We start from the raw sequence: 16,043 nt of genomic DNA, 5'->3' as shown, positions 1-16,043 counted from the left end.
AAACGACGAAATAAAGAAAACTGCGAGAAACGTAAGGTGCTCGCCTTTATAAAGTTTTTCCTTCGTTACGCGTTGAGTCTCAACAACAACATCTACAACACGAATGACGATGAGGTGAGTCTCACTTGATCCGTAGCTTTACCTTTTTAGACTCCTTACTGCATTTCAAAAGTGAGTATAGGTCTCGAATCCAAACCACTTCCACCGCGAGCCTCTCTTTTAGGGAGTGACTTAGGAGTTATAGTTATTATAGTTAGGGCGTGACTTTTTAGGGTTAAACCCCGATTCCGCCCGGTTATCCCCCCCCCCCCCCCGAACTGAACTCCGACCAATTCGGGTTAAACCCGATTTCTCCCTGAATTCCAGTCACTCTGAAATCCTCAAGTGACGTTTCCACTGAAGAAGAACAAAGGTCGCCACGTGACACACATGTAAGGATGGGTCATTTACTTTCCCAGCAATAGTATACACGCATGTGTGTCAACACTGTCTATGCCTTCGGGGATTATACCGCTGGAAGGTCACGATCCCGCAAACAAACAAACAAACAACAACAACAACAACAACAACAAAGGAGAGATTAGGAAAGGACTTAATAGACAAGAGGAGAAACAAAGACACCCGTTAACACCCGAAGGCACAATTATCGCCCGATTTCTCCCCGAATTACAGATTTAAAAATAGCGCCCGATTTTTACCCCCCGAATCTGAGAACGACATTTAACCCGAAAAAGTCACTCCCTACTTATTGTCATTCAATGGTCGCGGCAAGGCGGTCTGACTAACCCTGTCGCGTCAATATACCGAACTTTCGATGACGACGATGATGATGATGATTTTTTTATTGTGTGTTAGCGCCGCGAAGCAGCTGTGGCTATGAGCGGCGTACCGATGTGGACAGATGGAGAGAGGACAGCAGGAAGGAGTAGGGGGACAGGGGGGATTAGTATGCGTCCTGGGCCGACTTCAGGGGGAACTGTGCCGACGTTGGTCTAGAAATTCTTCGGAAAACCCAGGGAAAACCTCAGACAGTACAGCCGGTGGTAGGATTCGAACCCATTACCTCCCAGGCTTCAACTACGACCTTGGCTACCACCAACGAGCCACGCCGTTAGTTGTTGTTGATGATGATGATGATGATGATGGGAGCAAAACTATGGAGAAGTGAGCCCGCCCACCGCGGGACAAGCTATATATACTTTGGATCGAACTTTTAAAGTACAGAAATAGATTCTGAAAGGCTCTGAGAAAGCCGCGGGTAGAGTAATATTTGCGCACGGCTATGGTATCTCGGCCTTATACGTGGGTGCCTGCCAAAGGAGCTTAGAAAGTGCAGCGCAAAAATGAGATGTCGTACCTCTATACATATACAACTATATTGGAAAACGCGCACGGCGAACATGTACCATGTGCTTCGATAAAGTAATGGAACTGCGCCGTCTTTTCTGCGAACAATGTCGTTGTGGGTACACATTTCACTGTGTACGTGATGATGGAGGAAATGTAGCACCCGGTTGTGCAATGGCGGCTTCGTTGATAAACAGACGGAACAGTCAACGGTGCCATCAATTCTTTCGCCTTTATTTTTATTTCTATTTTGTTCTTGTTTGGATGGAGGGGATGTGTTTATTAAAAAAAAAGCACATCAACGTGGCCGAACTGCACGTCCGTAGGAAGGCCACACGCATATGTATTATTATCGCTGTTTCACAAGTTCTACCATTCTCCTGACATCAATCCTCCTCACAGAATATCATCTCGCATCGACCGCGAACTCAAAGTCGCCCGCTTGAAATGTAACAATCATTTTTAAAATTCCTTTTTCCCCCAAGACTGTCACTGATTGGAATAACCTCCCACCCCACATCGTTACCATAACTGACCCGTCTCAATTTCGTAATTCTATTTTCAGTTAATAAATCTCGCGTCATTTATGATGATGCCTTTTGTAACCTACTTGTATAACGTTGTTGTTGCTTTTGTTTCCATTTGTTGTTGCTGTTTTACTGCCTTTTTTTTTCTCTATGTATTGTCTTTTTCCTCACTTCCTGTAACCCACTCCTCCCATAGAACGCCCATATGGGACTTTTGGGAGCTCAATAAATTGATTGATTGATAGATGGATGGAGGGTAACGGGTCCCGATACTCCATAATACGTAAAGAAGAAGTAACACTGACATATATGCGCTTCATTACACTTTGCGCTAATCGTACTGCACGTCAGAGGAAAAATATAATTAGGTACTTTTATAGGTGTCGTACTTTGCGAGATATAAGCCTTCGAACACACGTTACGCGTCGAGCTCCGACATCAGGGGAGCGAGTGTTTTCCCGTTGGAAGTGAAAGGCACGTGACCTAAACGCCGCGATCTCATTGGCGGAGACGTCTTCAGTGATGTCTGTTACCCCCTTTGCTGTAACACTTGGGACGCAGGTTCACGTCGATGCACATAACAATCTTTTATATTCATTCGGCATCACTCGGAGCGAAGTCTCATTGACAACCTGACCTTACATCTTATACCTGACCGGTCGAGACCGCTTGGCATTGAAGGTGCTTGTCACATACATACATTGGTGCTCGTGTGCGGTCATATAAGCCGGCAGCTGACGCTTTCACGGCAACACAATCGTTCCAAGTCGCATTCTCATGCAGCTCGCAAGTATTTCGCGTGCGTACGGTAACAAAGTGGCCATTAGAGTATAGTGAAGTGAATGTTCGTTCAAATCTTAACAAGGCGTGACACGAAAGCATCTACGTCTGTTTAAGCAACATAATTCTAAAATATGTTCCGGATGAGTGACAACGTTCACCAGCCTTCTCTTAGTCAATGTGCAGTTCGCGAGTTTTCGAAGGAACTCGCGGCAACTTTCTGACATTAACTGCTTAACTATCCCCGTTGTTAGAGCTCTTTAAATGAAGCCGTTAGTTATAGCTCACGTCCAGTATAAAACGTTCTACAGTCAAACTCCTTTATAGCGAACACCTTTTTAACGAAAATACCAGTACACCAAATTTTTTTGCGGTCCCGCTGGAGCCCTATAGGTCCAATAGTGGACATCCTTTTTAACGAAAATACCTTTACTGCAAATTTTTTTTTTTTTTGCTGTCCCCTGAGTTTCGTTGTAAAGGAGTTTGACTGTATTTAAAACGCACAGCAGACAATACATGTGAGGCTACATACAAAAGTACTTGTCTAAGGCTAGAACTATAGCTTACTTCTTTCCCCAGATTCCCTTTCATGTGTGTCACGACTTATCTAATCTTATCTTATCGCATCTCATCTAAGGAATCGGGTTTTATAGCCCCTTGGATCACGCCCAGGGGCTTAGCGGTCACTGGTCGTCACGTTCCGTCGTCTGCTAACCCATGTGAACTTCGACGTATACGGGCCAATGAGGGCCCTCAGCCGCCCTCGCGATCTGGAAGTGACGACACCGGATATAGCTGGGCAACCCACTGTCCGGTCGGTGTGTTCGACTCCTTCGGACTTGGTGTACGCCTACGTATAGTATACGAAGACCTTCGCGAGTGAAAAACTTTGACCGTAAAATACAACCTCCTCGTTAAATACGGGAAATCTGTTTTTGGTGTTTGTGAGGGAGGCAATTTGCTTAAAATGCGATATTCAATGATGATCGAGCACAGGCTGCAACGGATATATGAGGGACCGCCTTTTTTCTTCACGTGACACTCCTCATTAGGCGAAATGGGACTGCCTGACACATACATTAGGCGAAATGGGACCCCGCGGAGTTCCGGGCAAGGAAACATGGCGAGGGATAGGGAGATAATCTGATAAAAAAAAGCATTAAGGCGAAATGGGAATAAGCGAAGTGGGAAGACACACACACACAAAAAAAAAAGGTAAACACAGGGTCCGCATTATACTTAGGGCCTGACTTTTTCGGGTTTTATTTCTGGCCAAATTCCGGGGGTAAATATCGGGTGATATCTTTCAGTTGAAAATTCGGGTGTATTCGGGTTAAATCCCGTTACGGCATATTCTGTCGTCAGGAATTCGGGTGTATTCGGGTGATTTTTTTTGTTTAATAAAAATTTGTCTTAACATGGAACTAATGTTTAGCAATGTTATAAAACTTTAGTTCAATGCACGCTTATGAGTGTGCCACGCGACCCAAATGTTTTCGGGTAGATTCGGGTTAAACCCGAATTTTACAGATTTCGTTCGGGGGGTAAATATCGGGCGGATACGGGTTTAACCCTAAAACGTCAGGCCATACTTTACCCGCATGCTTGTTCAGGAACTAACAACTGAACTTCAAGGTGACTTTCTTGAAAGAGGAAACTGGAGCAAATAAACGGCACAGTTTCTCCACCCGCATGTGACTTCCTTACGAACGTCTTCGAACCTCATGCGCCAGACCCTGAAGCAGCCCGGATGTTGCAAAAAAAAAAAAGAAAAAGAAAAGATACAAGGCAGCACGCACTATAGCCGCGAGACGACGATAATTTAGCCTTCCAGCGTACATTCCAGCATTCGGGAAGACTCTGCGCTGCTAAAGGTTCGCTTAGCCGACCAACCGCGTCCATGTAGGGTGCGAAAAGAGATAGAAGATAATTGCAGGCGGACCAGCAAAAAGGCTGCCTTCCAGATGTGCGTTGCACACACAATGCAGCTGTGTATGTACGCGGAAAACATTTTCCGGTGACGTATATACAGCGGATTCCTGTATTTCGTAGAACACCTATTCCCAGCCATCCTGCGCAATCGGTTAACTTTTTTCCGTTGCTTATAGGACGCAAAGAATTGTTTCAGATCCGCGCATAGCATCCAAACTGGTAAATTCACGCCCAGTATTCGTAAAACGCAACTACCGGTATTATACCGGCACGGCCGGTTATTTGCTCGCTCTGCCGGTTGCCGGTAGGAAGGTGATACCGGCAGGCTTTTGCCGGTATTTGCGGCTCAAAACCTTTCATTGGCGGGGCTTTTCCCTCCAACATTCCACTACAGCTCGAATAAATCTGGACCACAGACCGAACTCCGCGTAGTCACCAGTTGTTTCCTTAGTTGCTCATTATTATTATTATTACTGTTGATATTGTTATTATTACACACAGGAACACGTTTCCTCCTATTGTCTTGAGCTCTCTCTCTCTGGTTTTCTGTGTGTGCTTTTCCACCCCTCACCCACTTTCCTTTCCCGCGAGCATGTCCTCCTTTCCCTCTATTCCACCTCCTCTCCCTCAGACGGTATTTTTCACTACGAAAGGTGGCAACCCTAAACGCCACGCGCGTTTTGCAGTGAAGCTACGTATTCCGATAAGACACCAGCGAATTTTTCTTCAAAATTCCATTTTTCCGAAACATAGTGCAATTTACAATCTCCTCCAGTATCCAAACGTTGACTGCTCACCCCCGAAATTACCAGTGAACATTCCAAATCAAAACTGCTGATCCGCACATTGTGCACTCAGTTTCGCGGAGAGGCAAACTTCTGTACAATGACAGGTGTAGGAGCTGTGACGGATACAGTACGTTCTTTTTGTTTGGGAGGCGCATATCATATATCTCCGATAAACGACCGCAAATTCGTTCATTTCGATTCGCAGAAAAAGTCTAAAAATTATTACGCAAATTTCGAACCCGAACAAAGATTTCCTCGAGCGCTTGCACCCGAAATAGCGGAACATGCACATACTTGTTCTCTTGTTGTCATCAACAGGCCTCTCCACCCTGCTTTGATTACCGGACCCCTTATCATATCCATCATCATCTCTCATCAGTCATCACGTACAAGTGGCACTGGGGCAGCGCCCAGCCTGCTGGCCGGCATCAGCCCCATCTCATCATCGTATCTCTATTTGTGTGTGTGTGTGTGTGTGTGTATTCTCGAATAAAATCGTTAATCGTATCGATCTCCGTCGGCGGCTAGGGCTAACGGAAAGAGATAAGCCGCTAAAAAAAAATGTTCCCGTCCACTCACCCGCATATCCAGGAATGCCTTCTCCTCGGAGCTCCTTGACCTGGCACCGTCAACAGGGCCAACCCCGTCGGTTTCGAAGGTCTACGCTCCGGTGGTGGTCCTCCTTCATCAGGAACATTCAACATGGGCACAGTCAAACTCTGTTTTTGTACAGGCGACGCGTCGCCTAACGTCACGACGGGAAAACCGGGTTGTAGCATGATGCCGTTACGTAGGACTTATACCAGGACGTTTCGTGCTGGTCTTAGCCACGACATTGATGCACGGTCGTCGGTTGTGCGAAGTCCGCTCCAGGAGCGATCTGGATAAGTCATGGTCTGAATCACTATCCTGATATATCGCACCAGGTGTTATCATTCAACTTGAGCGTATTTCCTATGTTCTCGTTTCACGTTAGTAGTAGCTGGACGCTTATTCATACGCTGCGTCAGTATCCATGAGGCTGCACGGCAAAGGACTATACCAGGACAGAAAACGTCCTTGTTCCCAGTCTGAGGTTCATTCCTTGCAGAAGCGTATCCAGCGAAGCACGATGTCTTTTACCACACGCTGAATGTCGCTGTTAGCATTGCCAGTGGTGGTTCTTGGAGGTCTGCATTCTCCAGAAGTCTCCGGGAACTTCTTCTGGCTCATCACATGCGCACCTCCTTTTTGACGACACAACAAGAACAAAGAGAACATTTTAAACTTCTTCGCGGAACTATCGGTAAGAAGAACAAAAAACTCTGTCGCAGCCCTCAATCGGAACACCCCGTGGTCGATACGTTATCTGTTATTCAACCGTCCTCGAATTTCTCCTGGGCTGCCAAGTCCAATACACGCATTCCTACTTCCGACTCCCCATCGCGTATATTGATTTTCCGTTGCGTGTGTTGTATCGCTATGTATCAGCGGGTTGCATGTTGTACCCCAGTTATATTGATGTGGCTCGTACACAGGCGTCACTTTGAACACATCCGCACCGCGTGCCGTTTTTCAAGGTCATTGAAATGGAAGCGTCGAAGGTGATACCCTCGAAGTTTCCGCTAACGCCTCAAGGGCGGTTTCTCCCAGTGTTCAGCATTATGTCATTTATCGTAACTCAAATAGATGATGCAAGCCATTTGTCGCTATGGATGGGCTACTATATGTATATATATGGTTTTTTTTTCTCTTACCTAGGATGAGAAAATTGTAGGATGTTGGTTGTCCATGTCCCGCATTTTTTATCCGCGATATATCATCGGATGTTGTTTATATATATATATATATATATATATATATATATATAAACCTTGCGCGGGTTCTGACAGTTTTTGAAAACAGGGTCTATTTGACCGACCAAATGAAGGTTAACCATAAAAATGCCTCACTGACCCCGCGGCGTCCCACAAATGACAAATGGTTTCACCGCGACTGCACGTGGAAGATTAAACGACACGGTCTGTAAACGGGTCCGACCTACACTTTTTAGTTTCGGTTGTTGTTCATGTTTTCGTTGCTGGGTGGCATTTTCAGTGTAATTTCACGTACGTATCTCTTCCGTGGGGCTTATAATTCACTGGTGCACTCTGCAAGGTTCTTTTCGAACACTAAGCCCGTTAAGTCTGACTTACCAGGAGAAATGTATGTTGGCGCTACTAACTATATACACGCTACCAAGTTATGAGTATCCGGTTCCTCCGCATCACAACTATCGCTCGCGGAAAGACATTGTTTAGCAAATTTCCGCGCGGTAAATCTGCGACTATCAGCTCGTCGGTCGCTATATATGCCTCCTAAGGAGAATTAATGACGGGATCTAATCAACAATTCCGAAATCATTATACGGCTTCGATGCTGGTGGGTCCAGGGAACGACAGTGATCCGAATAAAGAGGATTAAACCTGCTCAGATGCCACGTGCCAGAGGAAGCGTTAAATCCTTATTCGGAAATCGCGTAATGGACTGGCATGACGAGGATCTCATACCTTATCTGCAGATCTCAGCATCCTCTCTCTTCAGGTAATTGATGTAATGGACTGTGAGCAACCTTTTCCGCTAATTAAGGAAATCATCGACTGTCGGACATTCGGGCTGCGTTTATGCAAGCGATTACTACATCGTACACAGAATTGGACTACTGGGTAGAAGTATCTTCACTGTAGTTTTAGTGAGCCAACAAGGTTACATTTTACTACTTTCAAAGTAGAAGGTTACGAATGATTCACAGATTGCTGAATGATTTTCTCTTTAAACACAAACTAACACATACGATATTATTCGCGTAACTTAAAATTGCTACACGTTCATTCGGAAGAGCGCTTAACAAATTTCACCCAACCATGACTAACCATATAGCTGTTTCACGCACCTGTGTCTGCTAACATGCACGGTTAACCAACACCGTCTTCTGCGACAAATACTTCGACGCAATCCAAATCCAAAGCCACCTCGTCGTCTGCGAGTGCATGATAACAGACGACACGCTCGTTGGTGATTAACGCAGAAAACCAAAGCGACAACGGAAGAAAACTTTTGCTTCGCCGAAGCACACAAGTTGCACCACACTCCACAAGCGGAAGATGATACGTATTTTTTTTTTTTCGCAGACGAACGTCGATGCACGACACTGATAGCAGACACAACAAGACGGTCTGGCACGCCGCTGCAGTTTGCAGACGATGAGTCTAGCAGACGATGCAGCCCGTTCGAACGGCGTTAGTAAAGTGTGATACGGACAGGAGAGCCACCACTACGCGCGCCTCTCGGAGTACGGAAGCAAGAGAGAGAGGGGGAAGTGAAAAGGGACGAGAGAGAGAGAAAGAGAGGGAGAAAGCGATTGGAGGAAAAAGACGGCGGAAGGGATGAAATGAGGGAATTAACCGAACACACAAAGAAGGTGGGGGAATGCGGTATAGACGGTCGGTTACCGGATTGGTTGTCCAGGAATGCATTCAGTTACGCCAGTCCAGGCACTTTGACCTTTTCTCCAAATGAGATTAATTTGATAATTTTGATTCTATTATAGTTGTTGGGTGCGTGCGGAACGATAGCGTGTCACCAGCACCGATAAGGTTCATAACAGATTCGTCGAGGTTTTGATCGAGTGAAAGGAAATCATTCGACAGAAATGCGTAGCGCGGTTCAAGTTGGCTGATTGTGACGGTTCCCAAAATCGTAGATACGTGGCTCTTATATAGGCGATAGTACGTCGCAAGACAACGGTTGCGCAACGTGCTTCGTTAATTAATTAAATAAGACTAATTAGCTAACTTCTAATATTCTGTACCAATTGGAGAGTTGTAGAGCGAGAGTAACACACCGGAGTAAAAGCGAGCTAAACAGTCTTGCCTAATGAGTTAATTTTTTTTTAGCACAATAAAAGAAAAATACTTTCGACTCCGATATACGGCAGCTGACCACATTCAGCTAGTTTCACTCGCGTTAGAGTACGACTTCTCTTCTGTAACTTTTGGTGCATATGCTAGTTGGGACACCGCGCATACAACTCGCTCGAACAAAGAAAGGGGGACAAAAAGAGAAGGAAAAGTCCATTACCCATCGTCTCTTGACGCTGATACCTTGACAGGTGACGAATTTTCCTCCAAACTGAGTTACGTTATGCACAATAATGCTGGCAACCACGAAACAAAGCGTACAGGCAGAATAAGGGGGGTATGCTTTTCATCAGCACCTTTTTATATACTTATGGGAGGGTTCTTCCTTTCACGTATGCAATATGTCTTCACCGTAGCTTCATACGCATCCTTCAACTCTGCCTGCATGCGCCCCTTTCCAGCGTCTGGCCGATAAGAAAACTCGATTCGCTCCCGCCAGGAGGCGTCGTCGTCGTCGTCGTCAAAAAGGCCGATATAATAATTTCCGGTCTGCGAGAAACCCGCGCTTATTCTCATTTAGAACTACTTTTTTTTTTTTTTTCACGATGACGGGGTGTTTGTTTACAGAACCCCTAGGCTGTGACATATAGGTCCGCTATATGAAGCAATTTCACGGTGAGACAGGTTGGACTTCCGCTTTGAAAATGCTGAAATATCGGCAATCTGTTGTGTCCGATCAGAAGATGACAGTAGAGTGAAACGTACATTTAACCACTAAACCTACGATGGCATGATGCAAACAAAGTACAGTCAGAGTCTTTATCGTCTAGCTTTTTTATTTTATTCTTTTTTTTTTAGGGGGGGGGGGGGGGTCCAGGTATTGGTGATTGGTGGAGCAACGTTGCCGCGAGCCGGAGTTTACCAATAGAACAAGCTCAGAGACAGACAAGTTGGGCAGCCTGGCTGCTACTCAATAATCTGTACCAAAACTAAGCAGCAGGCACCAAATTCTCTTTTGTTTTGGTCAGGAAGTTCACTCGGAAAAAGCCGTTGGCGGATCCGGTCTCTCGAATATACCGAACAAAATCATAAAGTTGATCCGATTCCGCATCCGGAAGATATTGCGCACCTAAAAACGGGGCGCTGCGTGACTTCACTGTCTCCCTCGTAGCTTCAGCACACAGATACGTAATAGTTATACCACGGTCCCTCTATTCGCTGCGAGATCGACCTATAGGGGGCGACACTTTCACCATTCTATAGTGTGGAATAACACGTGGGCCGATGTTCGGACTTGATGGTTCTTTTCCATAATTCTAGCGTACATTCGCCGGAAGATCACTTGTGCCGCGACGGTATACGACACTATTCGGTTCCCCCTACGGCACTGAACGCGGAATAAACGCGTAAAAGCAGACGACACGTCCACACTGCCATAGTTCTCCGTTCTCCGCAGCGCGACGCCACCGTTCGATCTCGGAGTTAAGTTACGGTAACAGTAAGTTACAGTAACTATAAGTTACAGACCTATGTTACAGTAACTATACGCGTATACGCGATGAGGCGGGACAAAAAAGGGAGCCTACCTCCTCTTGTATCCAGGGCAAAAAGAGATCCATAGCCAGAGAACGTCCAACGGGGTCACGTGACAAAGGAAAAAAAAAATTCAAACGAGAAAGAAGACGCGGGCGGCAAAAAGATCCGTAGGGAAAGAAGATCAACCAGCGGATCTTCTGCGGATCGTCTTTCCTTTTGGATCTTTTTTCCTGAAATCCCTCTGAATGCTATTAGAAGCAGCGGGTTCCGAAGACAACAACAACAAAAACAACAGCAATTAAATTAGCACGATGATATCAAGTGGTGTTTCCTTCGCTTGAGCTGCGGAACCCTACCCCGTGCGTGTGTTGTATAATACGAATTTGTCCACGAGACTTGTGGCTCTTACTAGAAGAGCCAATAAGCTATCGAGGAGCTCGGCGTTGGTGTGATGACGCTGGTGTTTCTAGTTGATGCGAAAGTGTGTGTTCGTTATTCCGTCGTGTAGCGTGGGCAGGTCACAAGCATGGATTATACAATAGTGAGTTTTAGTATAACGTACGCGAAGGTTCGTTATAATTTTTTTTAAATTCCGTGTTAGCGCCGCGAAGCAACTGTGGCTATGAGCGGCGTACAGACGTAGATAGATGGAGAGAGGACAGCAGGCAGGAGCGGGAGATAGCGGGTTAGTGTGCGTCCTGGGCCGACTTCTGGGGGAACTGTGCCGACATTCGTCTGGAAAGTCTGCCGAAAACCCGTGCAGCGAAAAAAAAAAAGAATCAGACAGCACAGCCGGTGGCGGGACTCGAACCCGCGTCACCTCCCAGCCTCAGCGTGAACAAGCTTAGCTAGGGGTATTCCTACGCAATTTTACTTCTACCATACTACTTCGGGGGGAACTGTGACGACGTAGGTCTGAAAACAAGAAGAAAAAAAAAAAAGAAAAAGAAAACAGATAGCGCAGTTTGTGGTAGGATTCCAACTCAGCACCTTCCCGTCTTCAGCACGGCCTTGGAGTTCCAAGCAACCAGCGGATGCACTCGGCCATGGGGTGCTGCTTCTCTTCCCGATAGCTCGCCATTTCGGTTCGCGGAACTCACACAATAATCTGATAAGGCGTGAGCTCAGCCTCGGCATACGAACTCACGTGAAAGGTAGACATGGCGTATACGTGAGCTCGATTATGCCGCATATTATAGCGCACTCACCGGATAACATCCCAGTTGTGACCAGAGTCTGGGTTATTTTGCCCGATATCTCGCCACAGGTGTGATGTTATCTGGCGAGTGCACTAATATGCGGCACGATCGAGCTCACGGATACGCCATGTCGATCTTCACGTGAGTTCGTATCCCGAGGCTGAGCTCACACGCCTTATCAGATGATTGTGATCGTGGGATTGCGGGCCAGGTGGCGCCGCTTGAAACACCACGCAGAACCCGCTGATGAAACTCCCTACTGTTTAGTGATAGTGATAGTGATAGTGGCACCTAATCCCTTTTGATACAGGGCAGACTTCCAGGATGGAGTCACAGGTGTAAAAAGAAAAAGAAAAGAAAATAGTTCTCGATGAGTTCAATTCGTTGGTTTGTTACTTAGGTCACTTCTGTGGTTGTCTCGTGGGTTTCGTGAGCCTGTGTTTGATTTTCTCCCAGTGCACTAGGCGGCTCTGTATCTGCTTGAAGGGCTCGTTTGATGGTGGGTCTTCCACTTCGCTTTCAGTTTCTGTTTCAGCTTGTTTGAACAAGCACTGCATGTTCTCATCCATTTTTTTTTTTTATCTTGGGAGCATACTCTTGGATTTTCTCGCACTCGGTTAAAATGTGTCGTATGGTTTCCGCCGCTTTTCCGCATAACTGGCACGTAGGATCAACGTTTTCGAATAATTCACTCCTTCTCTGGTTCGTTAGAAGGCATCCGGTGCGTGCTTGAAAGAGAAGTGCACTTGCCCTGTCTCCTTTATATTCCTTGCAGGTCTCTGGCTTCTGCTTGTGTTTGCTGTAACGCTTGAGGCTCTGTTTTTTAGTTACTTTCTTCTGCCAGTCGTTGGATCCGTGGCCGCTTGGGCTCGAAATGGCGCTGTACACGGAGTCGCTTACGTAGGCTCCCTATAGGCCATTTGCAAAAGTTCCAGGGAGTAGCGCGCAACTCGCAGGGCATGCCGGGAAATGCTGTGCAAAACGACAGTCGTCGTCGTCGCACTGGTGCATGCGCCGTCGCTGTCGTTTTGCACACCATTTCCCGGCATGCCCTCCCCGGGCGCGCGCTGTTTTTTGGAACTTTTGCGAATGACCTATTCGCTGCAGCAGCCCTTATGCGCAGCTATGTCTCAAGCTAGCACAAAGGACAATAGAGCTGGAGATAATGAATACGATACCTCGGTCATTTCGGCCTGATGACACACGGGACGACCCCTTATCAACCTCTCTACTCTCGGAACGTACAGCACCCTCCTCTTTTTCCCACAGAGACGCGGACCGATAAGGCCGATAAATTCAAATCGTGCCCCATTGAATGGCAGTCGCCCAAATAAGTAGGCCAACAGGACCGAGTCAAAAGGGGGCTTTTATGCTGGCCCCGCATTCCGAGCACGAACCGGGGAATATCTATTGAGTGCAGTCTTCCTGAATAGTTCTGTTCCTGCCTGGCAGACATCGATCCCCTTTCGAGCAAATGAAAATAGAGTTGGACCGGTCAGCCCAATCACCCTGAGCACGTACATTTCGTTTTCCTGTTTCCATCATACGATTAGATTGTACAGCCTCCATAGGGCCGGACCGATCACCTTACATTTCTCGTTCATGTTCGATATTCTGTGTCGCTCCATTTTGGCTTCACGTTACGTATGTTCAGTAAGAGACGTTCACATAACACGTTGCGTCAGATTGTATTGGATTGGATTGGATATGAAAGAAAAATATGGAGAGGTTAGTCCCGACCCAGTCAGGACTGGCTAGTCCAAAACGTGTGTGTGGGTGGAACAATTTGAGTCAGAAAAAAGAGAAAAAGCGAGCAAACAAACAAACAGGAAAGAGGCAGAGTGGGTCAAGCAGAAGAAAGCATAAAGCAAAAAGGAGTAAAGATTACCGTGAGCCTAAAAGTTGAGCTTTCAATAGACCTCTACCCGAGAGACGTCATCATGACGTTGGTAGACAGACTGAAAGCGAAACAAATCGGAAGGGGAGGGCTGGGTTCCACGAATGGGCTGTTGTTCGCTGCCTCTTACCACGGTCCCTATTGAGGGACCGTGCTCTTACTGAGGGAAAAGTAGGGCCGAAGGTCGCGCCCCTTTCAGGGACCATCGTAATCCCCTCAAGCCTTGTTCGCCTCCAGCTTCGAGCGTAGTTCAAGTCTACCAAAGTGGTGGCGCCGTCGAACACTATGACGTATTTTGTTTACACACAGGGAGAGGTCTATTCAGTGGCACCGTTCTCAATCAGGATATTTTGAAGATAGACCTCTTTCAAGTTCATTTCGACGGAGGTTCGGCTTTCAGATCGCTGTTTTTTTTTCAGTAATGGCGCTATTTGAAACCTCGGCACACACAAGGTTACCTTTACTTGATGGAAAACCAGCGCTCTCCAAACCGTCTGGAGTGATACAAGAGACCTCCATGATGGATGTAGTACGTTCTGCCTGACAAATATCGCCCTGGTTTTCTCAACTAAGAAAACCAGGGTCGTGGCCAATAAGGCGGGTGTCATGATCACTAATACTAATAAAAATAAAAAACGAAAAAGAAAAATAACGTTGTAGATTAATTAGCAGTGTGCTTGAACAAGAAAAGAAAAAGAAACGAAACCAAATTGAAACTTCGGAACAAGGCTGATTGGAGTTCAAAGAGGCAGGGATGTTGGAGAGAGAGAGCGCGCTTTACATTATTAATGCCAGTTGATAGCTCAGTCGAGTAATGCGTGATAAGCAGATAAAGCATTACAACCAGTTGAACGCTACGCATTGTGCTGTTCTAGGACACTGCACAATGTTATTATTACGGTAGATATAACAGTGTAGAAGTATGAGGGTATTGTCGTAATAAAAGTTTAAAAGTACTGGCTTTGAAATCGGCACTGCGAAGACAAGTAAGATTCCATGTCATCCCCCTTAGCTGAAAATCGTCGGTGTTCAAACGCCAGTAAAATGTAATAAAATGTGCGTATTATGGCGGCATAGCTCCGTCTTGCTCGTTCTGGGTAACGAACATCGTAGCATTACACGTGACAAAAAACAGCTAAGTCTTAAACTACTCGTGTTATAACACACACACACACACACACACACACATAAATGGGATGATGATGTGATGGGTCATTCTCCGCCGTTATGGCGTGTTATTGATTGAACCATATTGATTGAAAGATTGAGCCATTTTTACTGCAGAATAATCATAATTGTTCTGAAGGCAAAACGAAAGCAAATGGCCCAAAATATAGCGTAAAATAATAATAATAATAATTAAAACAGAAAGCTATTCGCTATACACTCTTCACGGAAACGAGGTTATGCGAAGCGGTCAATTTAAGCGTTATTAAATTAGCCGCAAAATTACCCTCGCAAAACATGTTCATGCACTTAACTCTGGGGTGGTCCTCATGCGGGAATGAGACAGGATTCGTTTATCGTGCCTGCGCGACGCCAAAAAGAAAAGAACCTAAAAGGAAAGTACAAAAAAAAAAAAAAAGAAAATGCTACGAAGTTGTATAGAAAGCGAAAAGAGCATATATGGTGAACTTTGTCAGTTTTTTTTTCTTTCCACGAGGGCCTCCTAAGCGCTAATTAGACGAGGAATCCTAGTAATTAGTTACACCGAAGTAAGAAGTAAAAAGCGAAGCAGGAAGGAGGTTTAACTTACTTCCAGGTAACTGCACACGTTACCTGCGTTCCTGGCACGCAATTGAGGAGGTTATTTCGTGGACGTCCGGAAGGTGGGAAAAGTGGAGAAGCTCACGTCAAACGTTCAGCTAATGACGGTTTACTGACAATGAGAGTTCCACTTAGTCGAGGAAGACGCGAAGAATGAAACGAAGAAAAATATGTCTTTGCAGGTAGGTTTCACGGAGCGCTGTGAGGATCGTAAATGAGGCGCCCCACGCGGAACTACCAATTATGCGTAATTGGCTGCCGAATTGATGGAACTATTTATTTATTACAATACCTCAAGTGTCCCACGAAGGACATTTCGCGAGGAGATAAAAGTACGGCAATTAACGGCCGGTACCCTTCGGCGTAGCTTAGAACAACAAACACGAAGTATT

At 46.0% G+C, this 16,043-nt stretch overlaps 1 protein-coding gene across 2 annotated transcripts in view; it reads right to left on the bottom strand.

The window, feature by feature from the left end:
• Positions 1 to 16,043, bottom strand: part of LOC135390780 (3',5'-cyclic-AMP phosphodiesterase 4C-like) — a 381,323-nt gene that overhangs the window by 208,705 nt on the left and 156,575 nt on the right. The window contains exons 1-2 of one of the 2 annotated variants that reach the window (XM_064620672.1): positions 8,286 to 8,614; positions 5,954 to 6,600 (exon numbers count right to left, since the gene is read on the bottom strand). The exons of the other annotated variant lie outside the window; for it this stretch is intronic. Coding sequence (XP_064476742.1) covers positions 5,954 to 6,153 — 200 coding nt within the window. The 5' untranslated portion in view covers positions 6,154 to 6,600; positions 8,286 to 8,614. Of the gene's footprint in view, positions 1 to 5,953; positions 6,601 to 8,285; positions 8,615 to 16,043 lie in introns of those variants that run through there. 2 annotated transcript variants of the gene reach the window in all.

The sequence above is a fragment of the Ornithodoros turicata genome, chromosome 4, assembly GCF_037126465.1.
Source record: "Ornithodoros turicata isolate Travis chromosome 4, ASM3712646v1, whole genome shotgun sequence".
Taxonomy (NCBI): Eukaryota; Metazoa; Arthropoda; class Arachnida; order Ixodida; family Argasidae; genus Ornithodoros; species Ornithodoros turicata.
This window is presented reverse-complemented; position numbering and strand designations above follow the sequence as displayed.